This window comes from Poromitra crassiceps (genome assembly GCF_964638095.1).
Source record: "Poromitra crassiceps genome assembly, chromosome: 9".
NCBI lineage: Eukaryota > Metazoa > Chordata > Actinopteri > Beryciformes > Melamphaidae > Poromitra > Poromitra crassiceps.
The window spans coordinates 53,893,991-53,916,647 of NC_139630.1; the positions used below are offsets into that span (position 1 = coordinate 53,893,991).

At 47.5% G+C, this 22,657-nt stretch overlaps 1 protein-coding gene across 1 annotated transcript in view; it reads right to left on the minus strand.

Annotated features, from left to right (window-relative positions):
* The window catches only part of LOC310782401 (rho guanine nucleotide exchange factor TIAM2-like), a gene marked incomplete at its 5' end in the record, with an annotated part of 39,396 nt that overhangs the window by 14,729 nt on the left and 2,010 nt on the right, over nucleotides 1-22,657 (minus strand). The window contains 11 exons of the mRNA XM_083643064.1: nucleotides 208-381; nucleotides 1,571-1,660; nucleotides 1,745-1,823; nucleotides 2,315-2,401; nucleotides 4,949-5,008; nucleotides 9,080-9,226; nucleotides 9,950-10,135; nucleotides 14,809-15,033; nucleotides 18,421-18,596; nucleotides 19,426-19,688; nucleotides 21,081-21,364. Of these exons, the coding sequence (XP_083499190.1) occupies nucleotides 208-381; nucleotides 1,571-1,660; nucleotides 1,745-1,823; nucleotides 2,315-2,401; nucleotides 4,949-5,008; nucleotides 9,080-9,226; nucleotides 9,950-10,135; nucleotides 14,809-15,033; nucleotides 18,421-18,596; nucleotides 19,426-19,688; nucleotides 21,081-21,364 (1,771 nt within the window). The remainder of the gene's footprint in view (nucleotides 1-207; nucleotides 382-1,570; nucleotides 1,661-1,744; nucleotides 1,824-2,314; nucleotides 2,402-4,948; nucleotides 5,009-9,079; nucleotides 9,227-9,949; nucleotides 10,136-14,808; nucleotides 15,034-18,420; nucleotides 18,597-19,425; nucleotides 19,689-21,080; nucleotides 21,365-22,657) is intronic.

The following is a 22,657-nucleotide window of genomic DNA, read 5'->3' on the forward strand; positions in this document are numbered from 1 at the left end:
GCAAGAACACGTCATGAAAGAAAACTTGCTGTAAGGCCTAACATCTTCTGCCAGTGCAGTGAGAAGGGCGTAAAAGAATCTTGATAAATCTGCAGACAAGAGAAAATAACTGAACAATTCTGCAATGTGTGATCAAATCTAACAACCCGTTTGCATTTGTGTGTGATCCTTCACATTGAGTCTCTCCCCTAACCTACAGTAGGCTACCTGTGGTCCAGGCAGGGAGCAGGTTGTGGGGGTCAGCGGGGGGTTCCCCGGGCTCTTCTCTCCTCAGCAGCAGCTGGAGCGTGTGCTGGCTGAAGCAGGAGTGCAGCAGGCCCAGGTCCAGACCCCACACCCCGGCCCCGTTCAGCACCAGAACCTCATCTCCTGCTCGCAGGCCTGCGGGGAGGAGTCAGGACACACACAGGTTATTTATTTATTTGCTAACAATTTCAATTTAAAAAAAAAGTAAATGCACGACAATTGCAGTCACAAGACTGATTTCCATTGTTAGTCCCCCTGCCAGATGATACAGGCTTAGAGTCCTGATAGGGGGAAAAAATAACATAGTGCAACAAATACATGATTAAAATGGCGTCCTATTTCTAAACACATGTGCAAAGTGCAAGTATACAGAAATATACAATCAGATACTAAAAACAAAATGATACAGAAGCACCCAGAGCTGGTGCTCCTGTGTAAAGGTGCTTCTCCGCTGCATGGTACCGGCTCAACTCCACTCGCTTTTGCTAGATACTGCAGGTAGCACCCCTTGCATGCACCCCCCCTGCCCCCATCTCGAACGGGACACACAGCAACAATGGAGGATATGGAAGGGAAAGTGTTCTTGATTGTCTCTATGTGGCTGTTAGTCACAGCGAGGAGACAGAAGGCAGCAAGACAAAAGACTGATGAGAAGAAAAAGACAAGAGTTTGGGGAATCCGACATCAAGGTTCAGACAGCGACACGACCCTGGTTAGTTTGACCCAGAGCCATGTAGATACAGTAGAAGAGTCGCAACATCTTCGTTCACTCCAATGGACCCGTTTTTTACTCTCAAGAGTTCCCGGAAGTAAGGTCCTGGATTAAGCAGCGCCGTCGAGTTGCAGCAAAATGGACAGTTTGTGATGTCCTTTGAAAGGGTCGGACGCTAAAGAATCAAATTGTACACTATCTGCTTTATTTTAGCATTCAAAAGTAGCGCGAGCCTCCTTCCTGGCTGTTCATTGGCTACTGAGTCACGCATTTTGAACCTCCGCTGACGCCACTCTCATACTAGAATGCTCTGGTTTGACCAATGCTGCTACTCTCTGACCAATCAGTAGTCTGTAGTGTTTTCTCTCTGACCAATCAGCAGTCTGATGTGTTTTCACGTCACCTTTTTGGTATCGCCTCAGCTCGCTTGGAACATTCATGTAGGTGCTACCAAAAGAAGTACCAGGTACCAGGTAATATGGTACCTGGTACTTGCCCAATGGAAAACCAACAAAGGCAAGCAGAGTCGAGTTGAGCCGGTGGAAAAGCGCCATAGGTCCAGCTGTCGTATCGTAGGCTTTACTGTCTGACAGACTGGTCTCTGTCTCTTACCCTCTCTGGCGGCCAGGCCCAGCGGGTCCACCTCGCTGACGAACACGTGACTCCGCCCCTCTCCGTCCACATGACCCGTCACGGCGAATCCTGCGGGGGCAGAGGGCAGAGAGTCAGAGAGAGCGGTGAGGTCATGGATGCTCCGCTCAGTGAGTGAAGAAGTGATGTCCTCACCAAAGTCCACGGCAGCGTCCGGCCGGGACAACTGCAGGGTGAAGACAGAGGGAGGGGAGACATCTGGATCCTCACACATCTGGAGACACAGACAGAGAGGAGAGGAGGAGAGGAGGAGAGGAGGAGAGGAGGAGAGGAGAGAGAGAAACAAACAGACACTCATTTTTACTATTTAGTAGAAAAAGAGTAGACAATCTGAACATGTTAATTTTCTAGGTGAACTGTTGTCTGACTTGTGAGACAGACAGACAGACAGACAGGCAGACAGGCAGACAGACAGGCAGACAGACAGACAGGCAGACAGACAGACAGACAGACAGACAAGCAGACAGACAGACAGACAGACAGACAGACAGGCAGGCAGACAGACGGACAGACAGACAGACAGACAGACACGCAGGCAGGCAGGCAGGCAGACAGACAGACAGACAGACAGGCAGGCAGAAAGACAGGCAGACAGACAGACAGACAGACAGACAGGCAGACAGACAGACAGACAGACAGACAGACACACACACACATGCACATGCATGCATTCACGCAGGGAGGCAGGCAGGCAGACGGACATACCTCACTCCCTGACTCCCCGCTGATGGGCAGGCTGTGGTACCAGGCTTGGCCTTCAGATGGCGCTGCCTGCTGCAGCCTGGACAGTCTCTGAGAGAGGAGAGGATGAAATGGTTCTTTTGTTATTAAAGTTACCATTGGGAGTTTGTATTCCAAGAGTTTTACAAATGAACTGTGTGCCCTTGTCCTATGAAGATGTATTGTGTATTAACTATTGAGTATACCTGTACATTACTTCTTTAATAATTAAATTCTTTATAAGCATCAAGAAGCTCCCTTTTTCTATTTACAATAGAACTTCACAAACAGGATGTGAAGAATTCAATGGGGGGGGGCAGGGATCACAAAAATCCCAATCTAAACCTGTGTCATTTGTGTCAACTTGAGGAGAGGAAACAAGGAAACAAGAGGCCCAATCCAAATGTCCCCTTCTGGACTTGTGGACTGAGCCCTCGTGGACTTCAGTCATACCGTGACGTGTTCAACGTCATCACATAAAGTGTGAGGGAACAGAGACTGCAAGGCTACAAGCCACTGATACAGTCAAGTCTCACACTCGTTGCTGTACTTCTACATGTTTCTGCGTCATGATGTGGTTGAATATTATTTCCGGCCTACACGATTCAAGTAACGTTCCATTCAAGTCATTGTTTGACACGTTCATAAAGTCCTTGTCCTTTTCTTGTTTTGTCGCTAGTGGGAAAACGACGTCACATCACGTCCGTATTGCAACGATTTGTGCGTCATTAAATGAGGTCATTGTGGTGAAGTCTGCAGCCCAAACAGACTCTCTGGAAGTCTGCAGAAAGTCTGCTTGAGGCCCCGTCTGGATCTTGGAGGCCTCGGTACTCACGGACTCCCCTGGAGCGCGCCTGCAAAGTCTGCTAAGGGTCTCCAAGTGCGGTGAGGAGTGATGGGAAGAGGAGGTTTTGGAGGAGGGGGCGGAGTCATTTTTGGGCTCTACAGAGGGATTAACACTCGTGGACAAAGGCATTCTGGGAGAATAAAGGCTTACCCCCCCCCCCCCCCCCCTGTTTGCACTGTGTCTACAGATCAGGCAGGCTGCTGTGACAGCTGTGTGAAGCCAACACTGACACAGCCTCTATACAAAAGTCCTCTCCTCTGTTCTCTCCTCTACACACATGGATTAGCAGCACCTGGGCTTGGCTAAGCACAGACCCCAGATCAGATTAGAAGGCAGCAGTTATTATTATTGCAGTCAGCAGCAGAATATTCACTATGTATTCAAGCAAATAATTTCCACTGGCACACAGCTGGCTGTGGATTCCTGTGCTGACCACTGCAGGCAGCAGAGTCTCAAACGCACATGCAGGAGTTGGACCAGAACAAAAATATAGTTATCGCAATAAGAAGCATGAACGTGGTGCATTCAAGCTAAGATGTAATCTGTTAGATAAACACCGAGCACTCCAGACTCTGGATCAGACAAGACGTTCATTAGAAAATAGAAGTTTTGCCGTCAGCGTCAGAATATTCATGGTGCATTCGAGCAAAAAATGCAAATGATTTCAAATGGCATGCAGCCGGCTGTAATTCCTTAGTTAAACACTGCAAGCAGCAGATTCTCAGGCATGATTAGTTTGGTGGGGGGGGGGGGACTAGAGAAACAAGCAGTGCAATATGCATGGGGCACTGAAGCTAAAAATGCAAAATAATTAGAAATGACACAGGATGGGATGTGACTTTCTTAGATAAACACTGGAGGCAGCAGAGTCGAATTTAAAACGTGATTCGTCTGACTTGATATATAAGAATCATAATGAGAAGCGCAATTTACACGGCGCATTCAAGCTAAAACACAAATAATTTGAAATGACGCAGATCAGATATGAATCTGTTGGACAAACAGGAGCGCTGCAGTCAGACTCTGGATCAGACTGGATCCGTTTGACCAAACCTGCAGAACATGCATGAAGAACGCGTTCATGGTAAAAACGTAACGTCAATCCTTTCAAATGACACAGATTAGTTTAACCAGGAAACATGAAGTTCTGCAGTCAGGAGCAGAACATTCAAGGTCCACTCAAATTGGAAGTATTACAGTAACAAGGAGTAAGCACAGTGCATTCACATACCAAAAATTTGTGTTCAGGCTGTCATTGTCAATTGCACAAAAGTAAACCAAACTGACTTTCAAATACTTTCCTGTGATCGGATGTCTAAACCTTCCCACCACATTTGATCAGTCTACGCAGCAAACCCACTCATCTGGCACCAAAGTATGATAAAACAAACACCACGCATCTGGCACCTTTTCCATAGACATTTCGTAAAATGCTTATAATTTGTTTTACTTTTTCAAACCAAACGGTTCAGCTATATTTAGAAAATATGTTTTGGATGTTGTTCTTTAGTTTTGGTCTGAGTGAAATGCTCTATGGTCTCTCTGGATTCTAAATGTAGCTGAATCGCTTGGTTTGACCAAGTAAAACTATTTTTATAAGCATTTTACCAAATGTCTATAGGAAAATAAAATGGCGGATATAATTCCTTGGTACGCATGCTGAAGCAGGAGGTGACGTTCACTTTGGCTCTCTCTATGATAAAACAAGCCATGCATGGTGTTTGAGCAGGGTGTGTGACGGGTTATCGACACAGTGTGAAGGGGAACTTTACCTCAGAGGTGCAGACAGCAGCCTCCTGACCGGAAGCCATGACGGTCTGACCCTCCACGACCTGAGAGAGAGAGGGGGGGGGGGGGGGGGGGGGGGGAGCGAGAGAGAGAGGGAGACCACACACACACACACACACACACCCACCCACACACACACACACACACACACACACACACAGTCAGAGAAGTGACTCAGCACCAAACTATAAATACCACCTCAGAGTCTATATTTACACTTAATTAAAAAGTGATCTGTTGAAGAAAACAACAACTCAAGAGTCTGTGATACTAACTCTGTTCCACATGGAAACCAAATTTAGCCCAGAGGGACGATGGCAGAAATGAGGGGTTTGGCCTGGCTGAAATTATAGGCTGCTGTGCTGAGCTGGAGACAGAGACAGGCTCCAGTCTGTCAGACAGCCAGAGGAGGGGAGAGGAGAGAGGGGGGAGAGGAGCAGAGAAAGGAGAGGAGAGGAGAGAAGGAGAGAGGAGGGGAGAGGAGAGGAGAGACGAGGCGAGAGGAGAGGAGGGGAGAGGAGAGAGGAGAGGAGAGGAGAGAAGGAGAGAAGAGGGGAGAGGAGAGACGAGGCGAGAGGAGGGGAGAGGAGGGGAGAGGAGAGAGGAGAAGAGGCGAGAGGAGAGGAGCAGAGGAGGAGAGAGGAGAGGAGAGAAGGAGAGAAGGAGAGAAGAGGGGAGAGGAGAGATGAGGTGAGAGGAGAGGAGGGGAGAGGAGGGGAGGGGAGAGGAGAGGAGCAGAGGAGGAGAGAGGAGAGGAGAGAAGGAGAGAGGAGGAGAGAGGAGGCGAGAGGAGAGGAGCGGGAGAGAGGAGAGGAGAAAAGGAGAGAGGAGGGGAGAGGAGAGAGGAGGCGAGAGGAGAGGAGCAGAGGAGGAGAGAGAAGAGGAGAGGAGAGAAGGAGAGAGGGGGGGAGAGGAGGCGAGAGGAGAGGAGCGGGAGAGAGGAGAGAAGGAGAGAGGAGGGGAGAGGAGAGAGGAGGCGAGAGGAGAGGAGGAGAGAGGAGAGGAGAGGAGGGGAGAGGACCGAGGAGAGAAGGAGAGGAGAGGAGAGGAGGAGAGAGGGGGATGAGAGGAGAAAAAAGAGGAGTGGAGAGAGGAGAGGAGAGGAGAGGGGACAGAGACAGGCTCCAGTCTCTCAGACAGCCAGAAGAGAGGACCACCAGCAGGTCTGACTCCAATTAATTTAATTCACTGATATTATACAGGTGATTGTCAGTCAATCTTATTTCATGTTCTTAAACTGCATATTGACTGCAGCTGTTTCATACTGTGTAATTATGCACTTTAAAAATTCAGTTTTAAATTAAAGATAACTGTTAGTGATGTGCCATGTTTCCTGTGGTGTTTACATTCAAAATCTATTGAAATAAGAGAAGATTTCTTCTAGCTGGGCTATCACTAGCTCAACTGCTAGTGTCGAAGGCTAGCAGTGTGTGGAAACAGTTGAGGAAACATTTCTCCTATTTTCCGACCATAAAACACGTGAAGGCAAACTATGGGATGTTCTGACGTGTTCCTGAATTTAGACAGTGTTGCCAACTTGTTTCCAAGGAAAGTAGCTATCGGCTGCTCAAAAAGACGCTAGAAGACGCCAGATGTTGTCACATGCTAATTTAATATTATAACCTACAGTCATTGCTCGCAGCGGAGGGAGGGGGGCTACACTGTGTGCTGTGATCATCAGACCTGTCTGGATTGGACAAGCAAGTAGAGCAAACCGGCATCAGCCATACCAGTTTATTGGGAAATAATTTGGGATTCAACACTTTAGCATTGCTTGAATTTTGTCAATGTAAAATATAACTGTGCATGTCAAGAAAGTCGCAGTTTGTGCTAAAACTGTGGCACTATAAGTTATAAATCAGAAAGACTACGCACAACCAGTCGGATAAGTGACGTCTCTCCTGCCAGGGTGTGTGACGTATAATGTGCAACACGAGGATGTAGCCTAGTCGATTGACAAAACTCAACCTTACGTTTCAGTTTCAGGACAAACTGCGACTTTCTTGACATGCATAGTTCTCTTTTACATTATCATGTGCACCCCATGGCACAATTCAAACGGGATCAAAAAAGTAACCGCTCCGTTCAGCACCGTTGCATTTTCTTCTGACGCTGGTTACAGGGAGAACGGCAGGAAGTCACGTTCACTTTGGCTCTCTAAATAGTCTGGCTGCTGTGAGGCTCTCGGAAAACAATGTCTGCTAAAATGCCTCCAACCTTGATTCATGCTGCGATTCTTCAGCACAAAATGCTCTCTTTATGACAGTTACCGCATCATCTCTGGAAGGAATTACAAGCTCTTTAAAGTAATGACTTGACTCTGTCTCTTCCCCCCCCGGACGCCACGGCATGGGCCGCGTACGCTAACTGTGTGGGCTGCTGCTGCTGGATGTTTGCTGGACTTTGACACAAACCAGCTGTTTGTCCCCTGCAGAGAAGAGGCAGCCTGCAGCAATTAACTGCACATGGCGTCGAGTAATGTCCGTCTGCTCCACCAGTGTTCCTTCCGACTGACGGTCCATCTCTGATTCACTACGGCCGGGAAATCTCCGTCTGTCTGATCTGAGAACAAGATCTGCACTTCGCTAAACGGGACCCAGTTTGCAGAGTTTCATCCAGTTGGTCTCGTCTAGGGCTGCGCGTACCGAGGTTTCACGGAAGGCTTTGGTCACGGTGAAATAAGAAAGACTAGAAATTAAACTTGAATCACAGCAGAAATCGTCTTTGTAGGCTACAAGCTGGGAATTTAACCTGGGTCATCAGAACTGAAGTCAAGATTTTATTAAGACCGTTATCTTTCTGAACTTTGCCACTTTTGTTAAAGAAAAAAATGCTAGGATATAAATGAAGTTGATTAGAACAGTAGCTATAGATTTGGGTTGTTCGAGCGTTCATTTTCCCCCCATTACTAGATTTCCCCAACTGGTCTCTGGGGCTTCCAACTGGCAACCCTGCAGTCACAAGCCTTCTTCTCTAACCTTCAGACGTGAAGTGTGCAGGCTCTCTGTTAGAAGCAGGCAGTGAGTGAGGCTGTGGCTGAGTGTCAACAGAGCAGCACGTGTCCTGTCGGAGCGAGAGAGTGCGTTCAAAACGCCGAGCCAAGACAAACCTGCAGCGGCGCAGCGGAGCGGAGCGGAGCGCAGATAGATTTATCTCCACTGGAGCCGGGAGCTTCAGGCCCAGGCTCTCAAAGTCCCAAAATAGAACATCTGTTTATGAAGTGGGGCCAGGGGGGCTGAGGATCCTTACAGCAGGACTGGACTGTTATTAGTCCAAAATTAAGATGATGTTCTTACTTTCAGAATTCACAAAGATAAAAACAAGCAAATAGTGCCCATGTTGTCCCGCAGTGATGTAGTTCCACCCTTGGGTCAGTCAGTGATTGCTGAGTGGACTTGAAATATGAGTGAAATGTTTTAAAGGACGGCTTTACCGATAATCAATCCACTTTGTATCATAATAATCTGGGTAATATAAGCACATGGGCAGTGATTACCTTCTCTCTCTGCTTACCTCACGGAGATCTCTCATTTCCTCCTCTGGCAAAGTGCTCCGTTGTGACGCGTTTTACGTCACAACGCGTCACAATGGAGCTGCGGAAGTTCTGCTGGAGAGGCAGAATCTGCTCCGAGGGCGGCTGTTATTATTTATGTTTATTTTTTAGCTACTGTATGTGCTTCCAGGGAGAACTGCATGGAGAGCCTTAACGAGCCTTAATGACTTGCAGCTGGCGGGGCTGAGTTTCTGCAGGAGGATTTTTCTCATGAGGTAAACAAAGAGAGAAGGTAAACACTGGTCATGTGCTAATATTACCGAGATTATGATACATTACAAAGTGGGTTGATTATCGGTAAAGCCGTCCTTTAAGCATTTTCTTATGGGACAAATTTTCTAAATATACGGACGCGGATATGCGGACAAGATTAAGGTTTTTCAGAATAAGGCCAGGGTAACTCCCCGAAGAGAAACGCGCACGGCGTATAAAAACTCCAAACGTTTTCTCGTCACGATTCCATTCTCATTTCCGTGCGACCGTCCATACCTGTCAAGCATAACTTGCGCGTCACAGGTGAATCTGCAGAGGCGGAGCAGGTGGGGGCGTGGCGGTGCGTTACCTGGGCGTTGGGGCGGTGGCCGTCCCGGCTGCGCCGTGTCAGGCTGTCCAGAGCCTTTAGAGAGGACAGCAGGCCTCTCTTACAGCGCCCCCCTCTGGACAGAGAGCCACAGCGCCGACGCAGCGTCGCCTCGTCACGACTGCACACCTGAGGACAAGAGAGGCAGAGAAGTCACACCTACGCTTACACCATGACTGAACAGGTAACTTAAGCCCTGATGGACTAAAAGAGAAGACTTTTACAGACTGGATACTCAAGATTTAAACACATTTGAAAAGTTGTTATTCGCCCGTTTGTCCGTCAGCAAGATTTCTCAAAAAGTTACAAAGAGATTTAGAAAATGGCTGCAGATTGCCCTTGGCCCAAAGATCATTTGATTAGGGTTACATTTTGGTGGTGATCTGGATCTGGGATTTCTGCCATTAGATGCCTAGATGATGACTGAGCTGAATCGCTTGGTTTGACCAAGTAAAACTCTTTTCAATAAGCATTTTATGACCTGTAGATGGAAAAAGAATGGCGGATGGCTGGCTCTGGTGCGTATGCCTAAACAGGAAGTGGACGTGACTTTGGTTCTCTCATGTGCTGGTGGAAAAGTCTTCATCTGGGAATTCCAATTTTGCTACACACACTTATTCACTTATGACTTGACCCGTTTATCTGTTTTCATGGAGGCAGCAGGCTGGAACCTATCCCCCAGCATGCATTGTGTGGAAGGCAGGGAAACCCCCTGAACCAGTCACCAGTCCATCACAACTCTAGCACACAGACAGACACTGGCAATGCGAGAACATGCTAGCCGAGCGACACTGCTAACCCCTAAACCACCCTTTCTTCAGAGTATGTGGTGGATGTGAGGGTGAGTCTCACCAGGGCATGGAAGGAGGACACCGAGAAGACGCCCAGGCGTCCCAGCATGCTCTTGGAGGGCCGGCTGGCCACGGCCAGCAGGCTCTTGGGGTTGGGAAGCTCGCCGCCCTGCAGGCTGGACAGGTAGCAGCGCAGCCGGAACAGATCCAGGTGCAGTTTCTCCAGGTTCTGCTCCCACTGCTGGATCTGAGGACACAGTCAGACACAATCAGACAAGACACAGTCAGACACAATCATATATGGTCTTATATGATCTTATATGTCACACATGGTCTTATATGGTTTTATAAGGTCATATAGTTAATCTCCCCATTCATGACAACTGTAGGCTATGGGGAGTACATTTTTGTATAACTCAGTTTAAATGTTATTAAGGCTTAAGCCGTCTTCACTTTAAGCCGTCTTTTCTTTAATAATAATTAAGGGCGTGGCCACTTTGAGTGACAGGTGGCTAGCCAATGGCTCTGGCCGCTAGCTGTCTGATAGGCGTCACCTCCTCCTAGCTCCACACTCAAGAATATTGTCACTTCTGGCTAAAAAAAACCAAGATGGCGACGTCAAAATGCCAAACTCTACTGCTAATGCTTTGAGTAAAATACAAGCCAGCTCTCCTCTCCTCTCCTCTCCTCCCCTCCCCTCTCCTGTCCTGTCCTCTCCTCTCATCTCATTTCCTCTCCCCCCTCTCATCTCCTCCCCTCTCATCTCCTCCCTGTTCCTCTCCTCTCCTCTCCTCTCCTCTCCTCTCCTCTCCTCTCCTCTCCTCTCCTCTCCTCCCCTCTCCTCTCCTGTCCTCTCCTCCCCTCTCATCTCCTTTCCTCTCCTCCCTTCTCATCTCCTCCCCTCTCCAATCAGCCAATCAGCCAACACCACTACAGATAACGACAGCCATTTCTCTTCCCCCTCTGCTCTCCCTCCTGTCCTCCATATCGTCCTCTCTTCTTCCACCTCCTCTGATTTAATTTCAAAGCTCTTATCACTGAGCCAACAAACAAGCCTTTCTAACTTGCCATAGCAACACTGTGTGGTTACCTCCCCCCTCCACTCCTCTCCTCCCCCGCCACTCCTCTCCTCCCCCCGGGGTAAATGTGTAATTGAATGTCTAGCGGTGAGATTAGGCTGTAATCTAAAAACAGGCCGACTTCAAACGGCAGCGCTGGGATCAGTTTCACAGTTCAGACAGCCAATCACAGAGCAGAGAGCTGGAGATCACAGTTCAGACAGTAGATCACAGAGCAGAGAGCTGGAGATCAACCAGCTGCTCAAAGCTTCACATCATTATCTACAAACGGCTTCCTTACATTTAATGGTCGGCATTCACTGTTGATAAGACTCAAGCTGCTCTCTTCATGTTATTTGCATGACTAAGGTGAGCAAAACCTAGCCTACCAGCTAGCCTACCAGCTAGCCTACCTTCACTGTTTTAGATTTTTAGAATAAAACAGGACCTCTAAATTACTTTTTCTCAAATCAACAGTAAGGACCTCAGATGGTGACAAGCAAGCAAATAGTAAACATGTTGTTGTCCCTCCAGTGACGTAGTTCCCTTGAGCCAATTGCCATTGGTCATTGCCAATGCCACATAGGGGCACAAACTCAACGTTACAGTGTGACTAACTAACGAACGGACACCGATCCATTGATGCCAATAAGAATTTAATCAGCTATAGCATCCTTGCAAAGTGCAATAACTGCTTGAATTTATAATAGAAGTTAGCGACAGTAGTTTACAAGCTAGATGGCTAGGCTACTAGCTACGCTAGATTCTGGTAGCTAACAATACAGGGCCAAATATATTTGCTTAAAATGTGAAGCCATAATCTTGAGAGCCATTTGTTTCTCATACGTTTAGCAGTGGGGAATCAGTGATATTATGAACGTTTGTCTGATGTATGTTTTGTAGGGTGCTGTCCCTCTAGCTCTTCCAGGTAGAGTTTCCCACTCTGAGCATGATCAGAGACTGTCAATATCCGAGCAAGACACCCCAACTCCCAGTCACTTCCTGTATCTGTGCCACGAAGGTTTCGCCACACCCACGCCCCCCTGAAGAGACTGGTCAGCCCATGAAGTTCCATACCATTGACAGACAGCCAATCACAAACTGATAACCATGTCCATTTAGGAGCCCGGAACAGTAGCATTTCTTACAATTGACAGAGCCTGCTGGGGTGCCTGTAGCTAATATTAAAGGTCTCTGACATGATATAAGTTCAAAATGGCCGCCGTGGGAATGCGGTCCACATCCTCTTGGGACAAGATGACACATGATTGAAACCCGCTGCTCTAAGCGGGAGTACCTGCCTAAAATTGGAATTATGCTTCCCGCATCGGCGAGGACCACGAGTGTCCGTGCGGAAAAGTGACGTCAAGTCAGCAGACACGCCCCTCCGCAAGGCTCCTGTGCGGACGGTTTTCACTTGGCCGTGCATGCACACCCCGAATTGTCTAAGTACGGGCACGCGGCTGGGCGGACAAAGTGGAGTTTTCAAAACGCCCGCTCCCTTCCGCCAGCAGAAACTCTCACCCGAGTATAAACGCTCCAAACGTTTTTCTCGTCAGGATTCCGTGTCTCTCATTTCCGTGCGACAGCCCATGCGGGAGGTATCATTCCAGCTTAAGTGGTCAAACTAGCAGCCACAGCCGAGAGTGACCATCGTCTGGCTGGTGGCTTTCAGGCTCTGTGTCCCTCTCTGTTTGGATGACAGGCCGGCAGTGTTTACAGCTGAATTGGAGGAGGAGGTGGAGGGGGTGGAGGGGGGTGTTGCTGCTGGTACCATCTCAGCATTTGGGTCATGACGTCAGCCTGAGCCAGCTCATCTGGCCTTCCCGTTAGCGGGCGGCCGGGGACTGTTGTTGTGCGAGGAGCGGACAGGCTGCTGCCCAGCATCTGGGATGGATATTAAACTCCACGTGAGACGAGCTGGGCCGGGTCCAGCAGCGCCGGGCGGGCTCAAGAGAGAGCTGGGCCGGGTCCAGCTAGCACCGGGCGGGCTCAAGGCCGTGTGTACTGTGTACGCTCCTTATGTAACGGCTTTTCCCATGACAGCCTCGCTCAGAGACGTTCCCCTGGCTCTCAGACAGCAACACTGCTTGCTGGATGGATGGAGAAGCTGACAGCTCCGTAAGATCACTTTACATCATTGGAACACACACGGCTGCCCGCTGCTGTGTGGGGAAACTGCTCCTCACTCCAACGTTGGTAATTTGTAATGTTTTTGCATGAGCTGAAGGTTTCCATGGTCCTGTGTAACTCGAGCGCACCTCAAAAAGTACAAGGTTTTTCATCTGAAAACAGGATTGACTTTTTGAAGCTATTCATAGCTTTCAAGGGGCGTTACGTGCTGCCGGGAACGCCCACCTGACGGTCAAAAAAAAAACTTGTTCATTCTGCTGCCCGCCGAGTCGACTAGTTTCTCACGCTGTTTGTTTTAGAGCTGCACGCTTTGCATATTAAGGACACGTCAATTGACACGCAGCCGCCCCGTTAAGTACTGTTTGAGCGGACGACAGCCCAGGCATCACTTTTTAGCAATAGTCTCACTAATCCCACAGTGGTTTACCTGCTTTTGAGATCTGCAAAAAATAGTTTGCTTCTGTCTCACCCGTTCTCCCTCTCTCTTCACACGCGACGAGGGCTGTGCTCTGTGTTGCAGGGCTCCACAACATTATAAAAACGAGTCCGCACTCCGCACGCAGTCTCTTGTTGTGAAACAATTTCTCCGAACTGCCATGTGTTGGACAGTAACGTTAACGATAGTTCGGTTTGTTTGAAGTGCCCAAAACGTGTAGTTTGTTTAGATATCGTTCTTTTTCAACGCTTGATAGATGGTCTAAATATTCCTGACTGGAAACTGGTGGAAAAAAGACCGCTTTTTGCTGCAGCTGCGTCTGGTCAGTGTTCAGCACCATTGTTGTTTTGAGTTTTGACCGCCAGAAGGGGCGTTCCTTGTACTTACGTAACGCCCCTTGAAAGCTATGAATAGCAGCAGCAGCAGCGATGTTATTAAGGCAGGACTTAAAGATTTAGGCTAAAGGATTTTGAATGCCTTTACTGGGATTTGTTTACATTTTTTCCTCCAGGTGGTGAGACAAATTGAAAAGACATGTGGTGCCCCTAAGCCCTTGTTCACACAGGACGTAAGTAGAACTGAAGCTGGAAGCAGGCACACGCTGAACTGACGCCTAACCGTTCACACAAGAAGCCTTCTCTTTTCCTCTCAGCGGCTACTCGGCGTGCCTTGAACCCGCCCACAACTCTCCCATTGACTTCATGCCTGGCTTGAGCAAGGTGTGAGCGTGGCTTCAGCGTGACACGCGCGGGTGGTGTGAACGGCCTCGCCTGTTAACAAGGACGCCTAAATGAAACTTGTGGGTTCAGCGTAGGTAGAGCTTAGGTTGAGCGTTGCTTCGGCGTCCTGTTTGAACGGGGGCTTAGTGCCTTGTTCTACCTAAGCCTGGCAGTGTTAGTGCCTTGTTCCATCTACTTTCTAAGTTCTCGCAACTTTGTGTCAAATGTAGATGGTGATTGTAGGCCTACTGGTTTGCAGACATGTCAAACGCTAACGTTTCACTCTGGTGATTGTAGGCCTACTGGTTTGCAGACATGTCAAACGCTAACGTTTCACTCTGGTGATTGGATTTCGGGCAGAAAGGCGACACCAGGCAGGTGAAGCATCCCAGGGGCGTAAAATGTTCTGGTTTCCATTTTCACCACAGATTGTAATTACCTCAATTGGCCAATTTGACTTAATTGGCCGTTTGAACGGCTGGCACTGGCCCTGCCTTGATCTCAGCCCCACCCCCCAACACACACACACACACACACACACACACACACACACACACACACACACAGTGGTCACCTGGCTCTCGACGGCCTTCCTGTTCTTCTGCTCGCGGATGACGGACAGCTGCAGCTCAGCCATCTTCTTCATCTTGGCGTCCATGTCGATGCGGTGCAGCAGCGAGCGGCTCTGGCTGTGCAGCAGCCGCAGAGTGTCCTCTCTGCCCTGACGCTTGGCCAGCAGGGCGGCGCTGGCCGAGTGCAGAGCCGTCACCCAGTTCTCCAGGTCCGTCTGGTTGGCCGCCTGGAGGGGAGAGCATGCAGAGAGGAGAGACAAGCCCCGTCAAGACAACAGGAGATACACAGCGAGCGCCGCACTGTCCGGGGGCAAATAGGCCCCCAGACAGTGCATGCCGGCATCTTCATGGGCCTTTTTCACAGCATCCAATTTGTGTCTAGAAAAGCAGGGTGCAATCAAAACATTAAAGAGGGTTTCCAACTTCCATGATTGAAAGTTGGAAACCCTCCTTGAATGGTTTGCTTGCACCTGTTTACCCTGCCTTTTCGACACAAAATGGATGCTGTGAAAAAGGCCCATGCAAATGCCGGTATCTTGGAAACAAAGGAGACAGATCATGGCCTCTATGGGAGGATGCAAAATGTAAAAATGTAAAGAAAAAGGCCCATTCTCAATAATAATACCAAGGCACACGTTTGGCGGTGAAAAATCTTTAAAAACCTTATTGGCGACGCATTTCGGTTCCCATATGCCTTCATCAGGGTAAAAGTATTACAAATCAAAGTACACTAGTCCATACCAGGGGATGTGTGTGTGCCATCTTTGCCAAAAATGCTCATAAACAGCTTAAATGAGGTAAAATGGAAAATTCATCTTTGTGCAGATTCACATTGATCGGCCAACCCGTTCAGGGGATAAATGGAGACAGACGGACAGAGTTTTCCTCATCTTATAGAAGTGCCTTAAGCTGCACTAAGCAAGGTTTTTATGTCTCATCTTATAGAAGTGCCTTAAGCTGCACTAAGCAAGGTTTTTATGTAAAAATGCATCATGTCTGCAACAGAGAGGGGTTGTCCTCACTAATTGAGACAAGATGTGGGTTTTCCCTCATTAAATTCTTGTGTGGGAAATCTCCACAAATCTCCACACAGGAAGTGACAAATTGAAACTCAAGAGCAAAACAGAAGCGTCTCATAAACAGTAGCTTCGTACAGAAAAGGCTGCACTCAACTGTGTGTGTGTGTGTGTGTGTGTGTGTGTGTGTGTGTGTGTGTAAATGCTATTTCAGAGCCTATCAGCAGATTCAGTACAGAAATATTAGTATAGTTATCGCTCCTACAAGAAATAATAATAAATCAGTCAACCCCTAGAAATGATCTCCACTGGTGGATTGTTTCATCTGTTTTAGGAAAGAGACATTACACTTAACCTAACAGAAGACATCATGACTTGCTGCCTGTAGGGTCTTTGTTGTGGAGACGGACATTTGTTGCGGTAATTAGCTGGGTGTCGTGACTCCAATTAAGAGGACCGTTACCCTGCTTCCTCCTTTTAAGTGTGTGACAAAAGCTAGCTGGACACCTCGGTGCGTTTATCACCTCCCTGACCGAAACTCCTCGGGTGCCATGGAGATGAGGCGGGGTGTGTGGAGTGATATATCCCGGGTGCCATGGAGATGAGGCGGGGTGTGTGGAGTGATATGTGTGTCTGGTAAACACTCTCTCGTGCCAGATCCACTCAGTGAATCAAAAAGTGCTTTTTGAGCTTGTAAAGCGCTGTGAGCACAACATTAAAGAGGCGAGCCTCTTACTTGTTGAAGTGGAAATCACGGGTGGTGCCGCCAACAAGGAAGGAGCATAATAAATTATAGGGACGGAGGAGGAGGGTGTTGCATCTGTTGTCAGGGTGACGGGACCTCTGAGCCCATGCACCGCTTAATAGTCCCTTTCCACCAAATTAGCTCCGTTTTCTGAACCGGTTTCCGTTCAACCTTGGTTCTATCTTGCGAAGAACGAGTATAATCAAGGACCGAGTACATCATCGGAGAGCACAATGCACACCGGAAGTAGACGGTAGTAGCAAGATGGCGGATCACACTGATTACCTGTGAGCTTTCGTTCTGTTACAGACATTTGTTTTTACAATATATATATATATATATATATATATATATATATATATATATATATATATATATATATATATATATATGTATATGTATATATATATGATAAGAGACGTAGACAGCAGTTATGTGCAAGACCGAAATATGACATGCCTACAGATGTCGTCACGGTTTGCACTTGAAGACCTAGTATCTTTGCGTTCCAGCTGGGAATGAACTTGTCAGGTTCCGAACCAATTTACTTTTGGACACAATGCTCCGAACAGCTCCAAATTAGGTGCGCGGACCAGAATGGAACCCGTTCCATGTTGGTGTGAAATAGTTACCGTTGGGCGACCAGATCTTATTCTAGGAACCAAATCTTATTCTACCGTTGCATTCTTAGTACATCTGGATAAGCTAAGTGCCTAACATGTCAATATCAATACACACAACTTTCTGCGATGTGTTTGTATGAACTAAAGTACCAGAAGGAAGTACAATGTCCATGTTTCTTGGTGTTGCCTTTCAGCCCTCTCCAGACTCTAGTGCCAGTAGTGGTTCAGTCAAGTTGGCAGCACAGACAGGATCTACCAACACCAACGTAGTCATTACCAAGCAAAACAGCCGCAGAAAAGATCCTAACAAGTCCCAAAGCTCTGTGCATATTTGTGGTGGAGCCTGTGGGAACGCTGCACAGTAACCACAGCCTTCCACAACATTTCCCATTCATTCATTCATTCATCATTCATTCATTCATTCATTCATCATTCACTCACACACTATTCTGAGACTGAAATGACTCATGTAGGAAGAATGGGAGGTTGCAGTCTTGCGGTACAAGCACCTCTGACATGGAGCTGCATCACATGTAGGACCCTAAACCAACCTCTGACATGGAGCTGCATCACATGTAGGACCCTAAACCAACCTCTGACATGGAGCTGCATCACATGTAGGACCCTAAACCAACCTCTGACATGGAGCTGCATCACATGTAGGACCCTAAACCAACCTGTGACATGGAGCTGCATCACATGTAGGACCCTAAACCAACCTCTGACATGGAGCTGCATCACATGTAGGACCCTAAACCAACCTCTGACATGGAGCTGCATCACATGTAGGACCCTAAACCAAAGTGTTTAGGTGACAATTTCAAATGTCAACAAATTCACAGGAAGGACCTGTGTAATTCTCGCTTACAGGAGATGAACACTGGGATTTATGCTGGCAGCTGATAAATCATGATTCAAAGTGGCTGTTTGTGTTTCTTAACCGATTAAGTTACCTGAATAATAGTGAAATAGTTGGACGACAACGCAGTAAACTGTCCAAAGATTAGGATTTTCTTTTACAGTGTTTTTGGGATATTAAATTAAAAATTCATTGTCTTTGGAGCCAAATGTCATGTTAATTATTTACAAATCTGAAGTGGAAAATGACACGTTTTTAGACAAATGATAGTTTCACCCAAGCAGTGTGATTGCCCAAAAACACACTTTCGAGCCATGCGGAAAATAAAATGTCCTTTCTATCTGTTCCAGCTCTGCCTCCTGGCCTCTGACCTGGAAGAGGAAGACGTGGGCGTGTGCGTTGCTCAGGCAGAAGACGTGCTCCTTGCTGGGGTGCTCGGGCATGGCCTGCACCATGCTGTCGTGGGCCAGCAGGGCGTAGCGGGGGGGAGGCAGCTCCTGCTCCGCGCCGCTACCACCGCACGTCTCGTAAAACAGCAGGGTGCAACCTGAGGGCCAGGGGGCATTATGAGTCAGTGCATAAAAAATGAAGTAAAATGTAAACACGTCAAAATGCAGCTTGTATTATTAGTATTGGGCTGATATTTGATCATATTGAATCTCGTTGTATTCCGTGAACATTGCAATATTTTATGTAATTTAGAAGATGCTAAAGATAAACATCACCTCCCCCCAAAAATCCAAACAACTTTAGAGTGAGTAACCTTCAACATTTCAACAGTGATCGTCCACTTGTTCGTGGCTCTTGTTCCAGGAAGTGAATTGTTGTTGTTTCATCTCGTAGCTGGTTGGCTTGGTTCCAGGGTTAAAGCTCTTTATATAAGGCTTTTCTGAAAAGTCTATGGAGAATTGAATGGGAAATTCCCTTCCTGGAACCAGAGCTCCCAAAAAGTAGTCGGTCACTGTTGAGCGACATCTCTGGGTGGGAACTCGCTAAAGCTTTTGGGGAAATGTAGTACTGTATTTCGATTTCTTAACAAATCGGAAATCAACTTGAGATTGGCTGATGTACACGAAACAGAAGCTTCGTCCGTGACTAAGTTCGTAACTTGGTAAACACTAAGTGCTTAAATATGTATAGATATTTATGAAATTTGATACCTTATGAAATGTGTACATGCATACATTTACAGACAGTACGTCACTTAGCTTTCGGTTCTTTGTGTAAAAATGCTGGTATAAACACCGGAAATTAGTGACCAAGTGGCCAGAATTATATACAGTGTGTGGAAATGGATACAATTCTGTGAGTATTTGAGTAGTTGGGTGTTTTGGGGGGGGCATATCTCGGTGTTCCGGGTAGCGCACCCAGCGTACCTTTCAGGGTGACCCAGTACTGCCTCCACTTGCGGCGGGCCACCAGCTCCAGCTTGCGGTCCTTGTTGAGGGTGATGAGGGCTTTGAAGCAGAGCCAACCCGCCCTGCGCACAACGCCCTGCTCTTTCTCCAACAGAACGTCCAGCTGCTCCAGGGAGCCCATGGATTCGCTGCTGCTCTCGCCAGGCTCCGCCTCCCCATCTGGCTCCTCCCCTTCCTCCTCCTCGCCATCTCCCTCTGACGGCTCAGTCTGTTCGGCCGCGCTGCAGCAAGGTTGACTTTGTTATTGTTAACTCATTGAGTGCCAGCCACTTTTGGAGAACGGACGCTCCCAGTGCCAGAGTTTTCAGAGCGTTTTCAGTGATTTCTCGAGGCCCACAGAATATTGTGTGATATTACTATGTAAACACCGAACACGCAAAAATAACAAGGAGACTCTATTGTATCATCAGCAAAAAAAAGTTTATTGATACCATTTTCCGTTCTTTAGTTATGAGCCGGAGAAGATAGGTTGTTTTCAGCGTTTTCAGGCATTTCAAATTATAAGCTGAGATATTCAGCCTTTTGTGAAATGCAGCATTTCAAGCACATTCACTGACTCCTCTAGATAATATTTTCTGATGTAGTGATGTGGTGTAGTTGTGTCCTGCCCTGCGTGCCCCACCCCCCCTCCCCCCCCTCAGCTGAAAACTCCTCCCCACACTAGTAACACACAGCCTCGCACCAAGCTCTATTTTCGGAATGCTTTTGGTGCGCCGCCTCCCAGGCAGCGCAACATGGAGAAGCCACACGCGGACTGCAGTGAAAGGTTTGGCTTTTCAGTGTCGCGCTGCTGCTTTTCTAGCGGCTAATCATGTGGAGAAACTATGCTGACAGACAGACAGAGGCAGAAGGACTCAGTTGTGTGCGCGGATTGACTGTGTTCGCACGCACCGTCAGTTGCAGCCAGAACAATCTACATGGCTCTGGACTGCAGCATGAGCGGGTGATCTTTGATCAAGGCTATTTCAGGCTGTGTATTCCTGACATTTCTGTAATCTGGAGAGCACTGTCGCCACCTAAGGGTTCTGTAAAATAGGTTATAGACCTCCAATAGCTACTATAGTTGTACAGGAGCTGCGGAAGGCTTTGATCGACGTCCCACCGTCAAAAAACGCATTGGACGTCGAAGGACGTCCGTGGCACTCTACGTCACTATTTAATTGGACGTCGAAGGACGTCCATGGCACTCAATGAGTTAAAGGGTCGCTCTGACCGTCCCTCCATCTTGCCTGGACTGAGAGCTCCCCGTTCATTCACAGAACTTCCTGGACCAAGTGACATCATAATGATGTGAATGAAGGTAGAGAAAGCAATAATGTATCTAATTAATCTAATCTAATCATAGCGACAGTGATAATGACAGTGACAGTAATAGTATCACCAGAGCAAAAAAATGACATCATTATGACATCATTTGGACCAGGACGTTCTGTGAAGGAACGGGGAGCTCTCGGTCAAGGCAAGCAGGTGGGAAGTTAAACATTGTTAATTTGCATAATATACTACTAATCATAATATACTACTAATATACATAATATACTGATAATCATAATATACTACTAATCATAATATACTACTAATCGAGTGAAAATGTAAAACTACTGTATAATAACCTTGCGCTGCAGCCCGTCTCCAGTTCCTGCATGAAGTTCTCGTAGATGTTCTGCCGCAGCACGTGGCCAAGGTGGTTCTGCTGGCTGGGGCTCTTGGGGCCTGGGAGGCTTCTGGAGGAACCGCAGAGGAATGGTTGGGTCTCGACCTGCTGCTGGGTCTGGGTCTGGGTCTGGCTCTGGCTCTGGTTGTGGAGGTGCAGAGGGTTGGAGGACCACAGCGTGCTGCTGTCAGCGAAGCCAGACTTCAGTCCAGTACTGAAGACATCACTGGACTCATACGGCTCCTGGGGAGGAACCAGGAAGGAGATTGCACTTGAATTTTAACGACCTTTAATTAGAAACAAACTGGGAGGAATTGTATGAATTGTATAGTAATGTATAGTATTGTAATGGTTTGTCTCTTTACAACTATTGCTAAACGTGTTATTTTCTTCGTTCCATCTGCATAACTTTCCTCTGAACGTGTTCGACTTGAAACGTTGAATAAAACTGAAATGTTTACAGTGTTTTTACAGTAAAGAAAGAGATTCACTTCAAAACAATTCGGCAGCATGGCTAGTTTCTAGATCTAGACAGAATCTGCTGTGTCGGCGTTCCTTTATGTGCTAGAGGTGATCTTCAGACTGAACACTGCCATTGTCTGGAGTCCAGACAGTGGCGGTGAATGGAGAGAGGAAACAACACAATTCTCCAGTCTCCTCCACCAGAGCAACAGATCACAGAGTCACTGATTTTGGGGGGGGGGGGGGGGGGGGGGGGGGGTTCACATGGAGGAAGAGACACAGCCCAAAACACTGCCAGAGTTACACATCACTTTAAGTCGCTTTTCTATCCTTTGAAAAGAACCAGACTTTCTCTTGTTATATCAACCATTTTGTAAGAGTAAACAAACGTAGCCTACTGTTAACTTTCGCCAAATGTTGACGATCTGATTTCAGAACAAAACCACTCGATAGCCCCGTGATAACCATGTAACGATATACAGACACACTTATTCCTCTCTCAGGTTCCTCCAGCAGACCGTGACCCAGGACAAAGCGCCCGGTGGGATCAGATGTCCCAGGTGAAGTGGCACACTAACCCTGAATCCATTATGAAGGAGTTATCACGCGGCGCGTCCTTCTGAGGAGAAAGGCCCAGAGCTCCTCTTACATGTCACACAACAGAGTCAAGAGGACATCCCATTATCTCCATCCTCCTCTGCTCCCTCTGTCACACTGAGTACATTGACATGCACACAGTCTTAGACAGAACTGTCAGGGGAAATACCCCACATGCCCCACTTATTTCAAAGGGGCAAAAGTACAATCTTTAGCACAGATCGCACAAAACTACCATCATATGATTTGTATGTCACAAGACATTTCAGCTAAGAGGGCTACAAAGCCTCATTCTCAAGTCAAACAGGCAAATGACAATATTATTATTACCTGGGCCAATGGCGTTGGAAGGAGGTTGCTTTTGTTTGTTAACAAGGAAACTACAATATCTAAAAAATGGTGCAGATATGTTTGAAATCTGGTCAAGGGTTTAAATATGCAATTAGATTAGATCAGATCAGATTAGATTAGAATATT